Source organism: Tachypleus tridentatus, chromosome 7, assembly GCF_004210375.1.
Source record: "Tachypleus tridentatus isolate NWPU-2018 chromosome 7, ASM421037v1, whole genome shotgun sequence".
Lineage (NCBI taxonomy): Eukaryota > Metazoa > Arthropoda > Merostomata > Xiphosura > Limulidae > Tachypleus > Tachypleus tridentatus.
In genome coordinates, this window is record NC_134831.1 from 150,828,187 (window position 1) to 150,840,304 (window position 12,118).

Genomic DNA, 12,118 nt, shown 5'->3' on the forward strand with positions numbered 1-12,118 from the left:
CGGTTTTAAGTGAAGTGCGATTTTTTCGTTTGGCGGATTTCAGAATGAATGACCTGAAGGAGCAACGACTTGCTGTGAAATTTTGTGTTAAACTTGGAAAATCTGCGACTGAAACTTTTGCTATGCTTAACACGGCTTACGGTGATGTTGCTATGAAGCGTACGGCATGTTTCAAGTAGCATGAACGTTTTAAGGATGGTCGACAGTCCATTGAAGATGATGAGCGTCCTGGACGTCTTTCCACGTTAACTGACGACCCACACGTCGAGAAAATCAACACCCTGGTGCGGGAAAATCGACGTCTGACTGTCAGGGAGCTTGCTGAAGAGTGTGGGATATCAGTTGGATCTTGTTACGAGATTTTGACCGAAAAATTGAAGATGCATTGCGTTGCTGCGAAATTCAGCCCTCAGAACTCGTGAGTTTTTTGGCCAAACACTCGATCACTGTTCTTCCCCACCCCCCTACTCACCTGACCTTGCTCCTTGCGATTTTTCTTGTTTCCCAAACTCAAAAGACCCTTGAAAGGAAGAAGATTTGAGACGATTTCCGAGATTAAGGCAAATGCGACGAAGGAGCTGGAGGACATTACAAAAGAAGCGTACCAGGACTGTTTCAACAAGTGGAAACACCGTTGGGATAAGTGTGTGCGTTGGGGAGGAGAGTACTTTGAAGGGGTCCCAGACCTGTCTGTAACTTCTAAATAAAGTACATTTTGTTTTATGACGTCTGTCCGCGTATTTTTTGAACATATTTCGTATATTAATTCTAGAAATAAATTAGCTAAGCGTTTTACTTCGTGTAGCTTTGCGCGAAATTCAAAAGAAACAAAACAAATCAAATCTGTGTATCCATCACACCAACGCTTCCTCTGGCAATTGACAAGTCCGTGGTTCATAGTACTATGATAACAACTAGACTAGACTTGATAAACGATTATTTTGAATAGTAAGTTAAAGAACCTTCTTTCATAATGATGCTTCTTCTCTCTGTGTATATATTATGCCCCCTTGTCTTCAAGTTTTAATATCTATACAAGCCGTCTTTAGAATATATACTTACTGCAAGTGGGTTTCTCGTCGTTGTGGACGAATATGATCTAATACTGATCCAAATTATGACTCTTCAATAGTTTGAAACTCGGTGAACCCTTTCAGTAGCCTCGATATTTTTAAATTATGATATTTTATATTTATTCATATGTCATTTTTATTATATCATTTGCACTCACCGGCAGGGGGGCTTACCCTCCAAAACATTTTATGATAGTGATTTTAGGTTGTTTTAATAATTTCTGATGGGGTAAAAGGAATAAAACGTAATTTAATCTAATTCACAGCATTATACTGTTATTTATTTTCATTTGATATTTCTGTGTTATGTTTATCCTTTGAATAAGCCGAGTGAGATATAAATATTTGTTTTTCTTTTCTTAACTTCGTTTTTTTTACAGAAATACAACACCAGACAACTATTTATAGCCTGGCACGTCCATCGTTTTGCACAGAAAGGCAAACTAGTTATTAAAATATGCCAGGCCTGGCTAAAGGGTTAGGGCACTCGACTCGTAATCCGAAGTTCATGGGTTCGAATCCCCGTGACACCAAACATGCTCACCCTTGTAGCCGTGGGGGTGTTATAATGTTACGGTCAATCCCACTATTCGTTGGTAAAAGAGTAGCCCAAGAGTTGGCGGTGGGTGGTAATGACTAGCTGCCTTCCCTCTAGTCTTATACTGTTAAATTAGGAACAGCAAGCGCAGACAGCCCTTGTGTAGGTTTGTGCGAAATTCAAAACAAACCATATCAAACCAGAACAAACAAATTCTTAAAATATAAAATATGATATATATTATAAGAGGAAAACTTCGTTTTCTTACCTGAGTGAAAAAATAAGTGTATTTTAAACCTAGTTTCAGCTTGATGCTGTCATGCCGTGTGTTTGGAAATACGTATGGTGAATGAACGATTATAACTGCTGAATGAAAGATGTATTCGTCGGTCGGCATTTGAACAGAAATGCCAAGTTCTGGCAAGATGAAAAAAACAAACTATTAAATATTAAGCGACTGAGTAAAGTGTTATTTTAATCATTCATTTTATACCAATAGATATAATAAAAACAAACCAATAGTATTTTACGTGGATATTTCACATTTGAATGAGAATATCTTCTCACTGACATAAAGTATATTTTGTATTAAAATCATCAGCCCTATGAAGTCTTGCAAATTAAACAGTAATTACCATTAACTTCTGATCAAAACAAGTTACTAAAAATTTACCGATATATAAACGCAGCTAATTTAATATACTTTTCTTACGACTTTACTTGTAGTGATGAACAAATACCGTATACCCAATTCTGTACCTCAACTGTCAGCGATATTTTCGGCCATAAACCCAAGAATATCTCATGAGGTTTTTACCAGTTTATAACATTAGGTTAGGATAGTTTTAAATCCATATCCTAAACTAAGATTGCAAAATAATCCTTAGAATAAAGTACATAATAACAAAAATCATACATAAATATAATGGAAATAATAAGGTAAACGTCCTGCTCATCACCGATACCGAGAGTAAGATTAAAGAAATATTAGAGTATAACCTTTAATACATGTAAGCACTAATGATTTGCTTCATGTGTTATCGTACATTAAATGTTTCTTGAATATCTTGACATCAGTACACGCTTAACGTAATACAATCTCCCCTAACAACAATAGCTTCAAATTAGAAGAAAACTAAACATCAACCTGGTAATGAGCATAACTAAATAAAACCACTTTGTTACATTCTTACTTATAAAGATTTGAATGCATTGTTTCATTTCATTGGTTGTGTACCGTCGTTGTTATTGATATTTTCGAACACAAACTCAATAATATCTTACGAGGTTCGGCCAGCAAAGGAGTTCCAAGTTAGTCCTGAATATACATATTAGCCAAACAATTCAGAATAATTCGTGTAATAAATGAATGACGACATTAAAATAATAACGTTTGATATATTAAATATTTTAACCAGTACTGCTAACGAAAGTAATGATAAATAAATCATATTGTATATCTTATTTATGGAACACATAAATAATAGCTGTTAACTTTGAGTACTCTCGTACATTTAATGTTTGTTGAAGAGTTGCACATTAGTACAGTAATGTTTAAGAAGAACCTCCTTCAGTCCGATTTTAAAACATGTTAAACCAGTAAAATCCCACTAACAGTTTAAACAATGTAAGTTTAATAGAGTGTATAATGTGAGATAAACTGCTACGACACGTTATTATGTAGGTGTTTATGAAGAAATAATGAGTTTAATAAATACTTGAATTGTACGATAAACAGCTATAACATTAGTTCTGTAATTAAAATACAACAATGTTAAATGTGATGAGAAGAAAAAAGCTAAATATACTTTTTTAACACGTCTTAACACAACGACACTCACTTTAAACAACCTCTACCCATTAACCAAAACCATAAACGGGCAACAAGAAATAATAAATTTTGTATAAACTGAAATGTATAAAAAAGCTATGATCCTCAAGAACCTTCAGTAATAATAATAATTAGATTTAGAAAGAAAAGTTACATTAGTGATATGTACATTAAATATAGGAATTGGTAAAAATCAGGATGACTTTACTAATGACGTAATGCTATACTATAGATAATTGTTACACAGCTTACATTAGCTATAGCAAGGGAATTGCTTAACACTAATGGAGATTGTCCTGCTGTAGTTGTTCATTATTACCTAAAAATTGAAGTTGGTAGCTTAAAGTGTTTAATAGGTCGTGATATTCTGTAACAACTAACCCCATATTTACATCAAATTGCGTATAGCTAGATATTCACTCTTATCAGTAGTCTTAGTTGATTATGATACAAACGATATGTATTATAATCTACAATGTATTGTACTGATATACGGCGAACAGCTGAAGATGTTATCTATATCAGCGTAGTTTAGTAGTTGTTAAAATTACCTGTAGTCAATGTTTTATGTATGATTTTTCTCCAGAAAAGTATTGTCATGTTTACAGAATGAGTTATTTGTTGTTGTGAACAAAAGTTTGGATTAGATTGTAAAGGAAACAAAATGTAATAATGCTTTCTGCGTAATTCTTCGTCAAGGTTAAGAAATATTGCACGTCTAAACTGTCCATGATATGAGACCAAACAAACTTCATACTTACACATGTAAAGAATTATATGTTAAATCTTAAGAATTATGAACATAATTAATTTTAGTTAAAGTTTTGTACGTCACATTAAAAAAGAAAATAGTTTAGTTTGACATAATTAGTGAGACATAACACAGTAAAATGACATAAAATATCGAAGTAAAAAATTAAAACATAATATCAGTTTATGTACATTTAACAGATATTATTCAAGGTAACAGGACAAAGTTTAGTCTTCTAGGAATAAATTTAAAATATGTAAATATCAATATTTCCTTAAGGATGATAAAAATTTAACGCTAACCGAATAATTTATATTTTGTAAAATAACAGTATATATAATAGAAGAAGAGCATATTTTATAACATGTTTATTTTAAGACAACTTAAAATATAAGAGTAGCAAAAATTTTGTTTTATAAACAAGCGATAAATCTGTATATGTTCACAACTATAAGTAAAATAAATTGTAAATTTAGTTTTTGTGAAAAGTCTGCGTTTATTAGTTGGTCTTGCAATTTTAATATAAAAATATTTCTATGGGCATTCAGAATTAAACTAATAAACCGTTAAACAACATTTTGGTGTTAAGTAAATAACTTGATTTTCTTACTTTCTTTTTTATTTTTATTGTTCTTCTTTGGTGTTTTCACCATCTTCGAACGATTTAACCAAGCAGCGTTAAAGGTGAAACAGTTACCGTACATCGAATCAAAATACTCAGCCACAGGTTCTTTTCTGATAATTAAGAAAACAAATAATGAATTTAGTAATATTTTATCTTTAGCTAACCGTAAAATACAAAGAATGAGATGATCTTTCAGTATACGTATTTGGTATGGATGTTATAAAAAACATGATATTACCTTTCACAATATCAAATTATTTGATTATAAAATACTTAAGAAATTTAAAAGTAAAGAAAAAAGACAAAATTGAAACGTGAAAAACGAACTAGTGAAATGTTTATAAAATTTTTAATATAACTTATTGGCATTTTAAGTACATTTTCACTAAACTATAATGTTTTGCCAGTGAATGGATTAGACTGTAAATAAGTTTTGTTAAAAGAAAGAGAAAACTGAACATCGTCTCACAGGAAACTCGTAATTATTATGGATCATTAATCTTTGGGTTTTAACGGTGCTGTTTTATAGGAACGAGCCATTACAATACGGTGTAAATAGTAAAGTAACAAATAATTACTTTATATTGTTTTGTTAATCTGAATAAAGTAAATCACATTATATTATATCGAAAAATAAGGAGATTTCCAAAACTAATTAGTAATTTTTCGGGAAATAATGCTGAATAGAAATAGCATAATGAATTGGTAGGTCGATTCTTAATGTTTTATATTGTTTCATCATAAATGTTAGAGACTGATGTTCATCTTTTCACTACAATATTCGCATTGCACAGAGAATTGAGTAAATTGTATTGAAATGACTGTGAATATGCAGAATTGCAAGGCATTATATAAAGTCGCAATGAACAGGCATTGTCAGGAGGATATTTTTGGCATTTTCCACCGTTATGTAATTGATGTGAGATCACAAAAAAATTGTAACTGGTAGTATGTAGCAGTCTTTTTCAACACAAAACATTCATAGACTAAGATAACAAGGATGTTGTCAAGATAGAGATCAAGAATTCCAAGACGGGAATATTCTTTGTCCTTTATGGCTTTGGAAAACATAGAAATATGGCTCAGTCTGGAGAACTAGGACCATTCAAAAACAAAGCTGCAACAAGTCGTAAGCCAGTTGTGGTAAAAAAGTGCAATGTTTTGTAACAAGCGACAATTTATAAATAAAGATGATTTGTAGCAACAGCCACCGCATATTTGTTCCAGGCAACAGTGAACAACATAATTACAAATTAATACGTCTCTCAGGAGCCAAGGGGTAACTTTACACTACAATTTGTTGAATGTTAAAAGTAAGTTCAATCCAAAATCTTTCAAAGAGGGAAAAGTTTCCGTTTCTTAATTGATAAATATTTAAGTGAAATACAGCTTCCTCTAATCTCCATAGTATATACTATTAATGTCTACTCGCTGGAAGTTAATTAAATATCTTTCAATAAAGCCACATCCTCGGCGTCATTAAATAAGCAAATGCCAAGTTTTTATGCTTCTGCTATCACCATTTTATGTTTAGCTTTCCAACGAAATACAAACAAATTCACCTGCGATTCGGTAGAAAAGATCGAAGCATCACTAGAGTCAACAGTAGAATGAGCAAACAGGAACATCTTAAAAGTGGCTACAGGCCCAATATTGTGCTCGACTTGTTTCACAATATGTAGCAAAGTGTTTCTAAACGGTTACTGAATACTTATGCATATCGTTTGGAGATTTCCATGTTTTTTGTGCTTGTTCGTTAAGTTCGAAATGTTCTGAGTGATTTCAGTCACCTTACAACTTTAAATCGCTTTTCGCAGCCTCAACATCAAACGTTTGCGGAAAAATCCCTTCTTTTTAGCCAATAAAAGTGTCTAAAAATAATTTCAAACAAAGAAACAAACTGAGTAGGTGTTTTTTTTTTCAACAAACATGTCTTCCACTGGCTCGTGTAGTGCCTGTTAAAAGGATCTGGAAAAACGAGACAAGTCACATGTAAACAAGTAAATTCATGTCTTCCACTGGCTCGTGTGGTGTCTGTTAAAAAGGATCTGGAAAAACGAGACAAGTCACATGTAAACAAGTAAATTCATGTCTTCCACTGGCTCGTGTGGTGCCTGTTAAAAAGGATCTGGAAAAACGAGACAAGTCACATGTAAACAAGTAAATTCATGTCTTCCACTGGCTCGTGTGGTGCCTGTTAAAAAGGATCTTTGTCTGGAAAAACGAGACAAGTCACATGTAAACAAGTAAATTCATGTCTTCCACTGGCTCGTGTGTGCCTGTTAAAAGGATCTGGAAAAACTCACATGTAAACAAGTAAATTCATGTCTTCCACTGGCTCGTGTGGTGCCTGTTAAAAAGGATCTTTGTCTGGAAAAACGAGACAAGTCACATGTAAACAAGTAAATTCATGTCTTCCACTGGCTCGTGTGGTGCCTGTTAAAAAGGATCTGGAAAAACGAGACAAGTCACATGTAAACAAGTAAATTCATCATTACATTTTTATTATAACTACAACTATCATTTTTAATACAATCTTTGTCTTACTTGTTAAGTACATAAGTATTTTAATTCGATTATAATTATACTTGTTTAGTTTTAGCATTGAATTATCAGAGGTCTGATCCTTTTTAGAGTAGTTAGACAGAGGCTCCATAATAAAATATGTTAATTCGCACTAAACAAAAACTTACTCTTCCATGTAAGAATACTTGTCTAGGAAAGATTCACGAGACGTCGATTGCTTCTTAGCATAACTGTAGTTTATGCTCTAATAAGAAAAATATGTAATAAACAAGTCTTATAAAAACGAACTTTGTTAATAATTAGTCATTAATTTGTTAAGTGTTTAATTACAAACAATATCTGACCATCAGTTAATTTATATAAAAATTCAAACCTATTTTATCTAAATATTTAATAACAAATATGTTTTTTGTATATAACCCTGTTTTATACAGGATAAACGTGTCTAAGTATTTATAATGATCGTAACCGTTGTATAACATGTCTATGAGTGGTATATTAATTATACGTTCTCACATTTTGTTACTGGTTTAAAAAAATAGTACAAACATAGTTCAATGTGTTTTATATTTTATAACGCCGTTCTTTAGAACACACTTAGCTGGATATTTCAAAACGTACTATATTTGTTGATGTCTGTCTCTCCATTATGGTTAGAATTTTAAATTAATGTTTTTTTCCAAACTTTTATTATTACAAAAAAATATTTTCTGATCATTGTATGCAGTTTATACAAAATGTGTCTGTCATATGTCTGCACATTTCTAAAGTTTAAACATAATTACCCCCTTCGAAGTTCATGCAAATAAACCTCAAAGACAATATAACGAGCGAATTCTCCATTCAAATATTTTTTTGCGTGAAGGTACTTCAAGATACTGACATACCTTAAAATGATAATTACAAGCCTATTAGACACATTTTCAGAGCCTGTTGTTTAACACTAAACTCTTGTAAGTCCATTATTTTGTTGATTACAGATGAAAATTTAAACACAAAATTAGTTTCATAATTATTATTGAGATTTCACACATCGCTTTTGTTCAGTTCTTTATATTGAGTCTTGTGACAGGCAAAGCACAGACGTTTAAAGAATCGTCCAATATGTCGATTCGAATGTTAATAATGGTATCTAAAGATATCGATAATTTGAGAGTTGACCCGGCATGGCCAGGAGATTAGGGCGCTTCACTCGTAATCTGAGGGTCGCACATTCGAATTCCGGTCACACCAAATATGATCGCCGTTTCAGCCGTGGGGACGTTATAATGTGACGATCAATCCCACAATTCGTTGGTAAAAAGAGTAGCTGAGTTGGCGGTGGGTGGTGATGACTAGCTGCCTTCCCTCTAGTCTTACCAAACCAATCTGAGAGTTAATAAACAATAATTTCTGTAAAATTACCAACAGACATTTTATAACACATTGGATGATAGTTTAATAAAACCTATTAAAACCAATTTCTACCTTTCTAGTAAAATTTTATATTGGTATTTCTTTATTGATAATCAGAAAACATACTTGTTGAAATCTGTTGTAGACAAGTAAAGAAAAAGAAATTCCAAAAGAATTCTTTGTTTGTTTATGAAACTTGTGCAAAGCTACACGAAGGGTAGCTGCGCTAGCCGTCCTTTTGCAGTGTAAGACTACAGAGAAGGCAGCTAGTCATCACAACCCACCGCCAACTCTTGGGCTACTTTTTTCGCAGTGAATAGTAAAATTGACTGTCACATTATTACGCCCCCACGGCTGAAAAGGTGAGCAAGTTTGGTGTGACGGGGATTCGAATTCACGTCCTTCAGATTACGAGTCGAGCGCCCTAACTACCTGGTCATGTCGGGCCCTTTCTACATGAAAAGAAGTAAGTGTACGTATGGCTAATATTATCCCTTCATAAAGAATGCAAACAAGATTAGGTCCGGCATTGCCAGGTGGATTAAGGTGTTCGACTCGTAATCCGAAGGTCGCGGATTCGAATCTCCGTAGCACCAAACATGCCGCCCTGGGCCGTGGAGGAGGCGTTATAAAGTTACGGTTATTCCACTATTCGTTGGTAAAAGAGTAGCCCAAAAGATGGTGGTGGGTGGTGATGACTAGCAGCCTTCCCTCTAGCCTTGTACTGCTAAATAAGGGACAGCTAGCGCAGATAGCCCTCGTGTAGCTTTGCGTAAAATTTAAAAACAAGCAAATAAGATAGTAGAGATAACATTTGTTTCATCTTTACATAATAAATAGCACAGATAAAAATTAGCATATAGCAATCACAACTGAGTTTAATTTATCCTGTTTTAGTCCGTTAATATTCTACTACACTGTGTGTCTAGGCTATTATGCAGAGATGATGCAAATACTATCTCTACTATCTTATTTGCATTGTTTATGAAGGATTGATGTTAGTTATACCTACATTTACTTAAGTTTTTGAAAAGGTTTCTCTTTGCTTTTTTTAATGAAGTATTTTAACAGACGTGGTTATAATACAATCTTTCTATGTTCTATATACAATGAAGTTCTAACTATATTATATGTTACTTATCCTTTATTGGCTGGTAATTCTTGTTTCACCCCATACTTAAGTGTTTTAAAGGAACACTAAATTTATGTTAGAAAGCTAATTTTAAGAGGTAATGATAACATCTTTTACACTAGAATTGTGATTTTTTTGCAATTACTACTCTTAATAATACTTAAAAAACTATGTCACCATTGTTTTAGTTTTTGAATTGCCATGTAATAGAAAACAAGTAGCTAAAGAAAAACAACAAATTCAAACTTTTTACTATGATTTTACATTCTTAGGAGTTCTGACTCAGTCATTACATAGATACTGAGCTTAACATTGTATAGTATTGTAAAGTTTCCATGGTCTATTGAGGATATATTTAAAATATCATTTCGGTGTACACTCAGAGTCATCCCTATATAGGCAGTGCTACCGCCACACTTAATAATCACACACGCTTTCTATTAAATAGCTCATGTAAATGAAAACCACTAACACGAACATCATTAATTTAGGATATCTAAGTAGAATCCTGCCCTGTTCGACAATCATTACTGAGCTATACTTGTATTTGTTACTAAATCAAGGCTTTACCATGTTTCACTACTATCAAAACAAATAAAGCTATTTTCGTAATGTTTCTAAATTAAAACTAACCAAGTTCGACCACGACTAAACAAGTCATGCCAGTTTCTTGATGTTTCACGTATTTAAATGAAAACATGATTTTGAAGTACTTTACATTATTAGACTAAAGTATTATGTTTAATTACATTGAAATCAACTTTAACAAACAATACATGTCTGTACCTTACCTCCAGAGGTACATATTCCAGACCTGTACTTAAGGGAAATCTTTAAAAGAAAAAATACATGTCGTTTAGTCTTGAAAACCGAGTTTATGATTAAGACAAAAAGATTAATAACATTGACCAGTTGTTTAGACATAATTAATACTAGAAACAGCCAAAGTTGATAACAGATATTGGTTGAAACTGTATGTTAAAAATTTAATATATTTTGATTACACAATCAGAAAGTGTCTTATATGTGTTTAAAGATATCAAAGAAACGATTTATATCTTCGTACAAGTGCAGGATAAAAGTTAGTTTCGGTATTTTATAAATTTCAAGGGCCCAGCATGGCCAAGCGCGTAAGGCGTGCGACTCGTAATCCGAGGGTCGCGGTTTCGCGCCCGCGTCGCGCTAAACATGCTCGCCCTCCCAGCCGTGGGGGTGTATAATGTGACGGTCAATCCCACTATTCGTTGGTAAAAGAGTAGCCAAAGAGTTGGCGGTGGGTGGTGATAACTAGTTGTGTTCCCTCTAGTCTATTTATGTTTATTCATTTCACTGCCCTACTCGTCGCCTAGCAAAATCCTTACTTTCAAATCAACTGTACTATTCCGTGATATTTTTACAACATAAATAACTTTTTCCATTCCTCATGAATTTTAAACAGATTTTGATTATTTATCTTATTCCCTGGGGTTGTTATTTAAATATATTTCTTATTAAATTGCACGAAATTGTTAAAGAGTTGCTGTTTTATTCATTTATTCTTACAGGAGTAGTTTACAAAAGATACAAATTTATTTAAATTTACACTAAAAGCTGCTGAAATTAAAACTACATATAGAGAGACATAAAAAATCTCGACATTTCTCTAACTTTCCAATGTACTGCATAAGGATCCTATTATATAAGGCAATACTTTAATAAGACCAGAATAATTAACGTCTGTTTTTGCAATTAGGTATGATTGATTTTAAACGTTCAAAAACAATATCATTATGATTTAATCAGGATGTACTTTATAGTTTTGAATGAATTAGAAAATAATAGTTACTTTGAACTTGCACAAAGCGTAACAGCAGGAAAATCTACATCTTCAGGATCTTGTACAGTGAAGTCCACAGTAACCTGATAACTCATACAAATCTGGTAAAATGTGATACACTGATAGAGAAATCCAATCATGGACAAGATCATTAAAACTTTCTGAAAATATTCTATATACATCTTTGATGTACACCCTCTGTCAATGTTTTTGTAATTAGTCATCTCGACTCAGTACCTGTGAATAATAAATATAATGAATGTTAGTCATTAATAGTTTGATAATAATTTAATGAAAATTATAATTATTATTTTGAAAATAATTATAGAATTTAATAACGCAGAAGTTAAAGAAATTTCCCTTTACAAAATTGTAGTTTAATTCTTAGGTTATTATTTACCTTTTTGGCTATTGTTAAGCACAAAGCGACA

At 32.5% G+C, this 12,118-nt stretch overlaps 1 protein-coding gene across 1 annotated transcript in view; it reads right to left on the bottom strand.

The window, feature by feature from the left end:
* Window positions 1-11,918, bottom strand: part of LOC143256905 (uncharacterized) — a 34,033-nt gene extending 22,115 nt beyond the window's left edge. Inside the window, exons 1-5 of the mRNA XM_076514749.1 lie at window positions 11,697-11,918; window positions 10,663-10,702; window positions 7,512-7,588; window positions 4,804-4,928; window positions 1,880-2,028 (exon numbers count right to left, since the gene is read on the bottom strand). Of these exons, the coding sequence (XP_076370864.1) occupies window positions 1,880-2,028; window positions 4,804-4,928; window positions 7,512-7,588; window positions 10,663-10,702; window positions 11,697-11,911 (606 nt within the window). The 5' untranslated portion in view covers window positions 11,912-11,918. The remainder of the gene's footprint in view (window positions 1-1,879; window positions 2,029-4,803; window positions 4,929-7,511; window positions 7,589-10,662; window positions 10,703-11,696) is intronic.
* Between the last annotated feature and the right edge of the window lie 200 nt (window positions 11,919-12,118).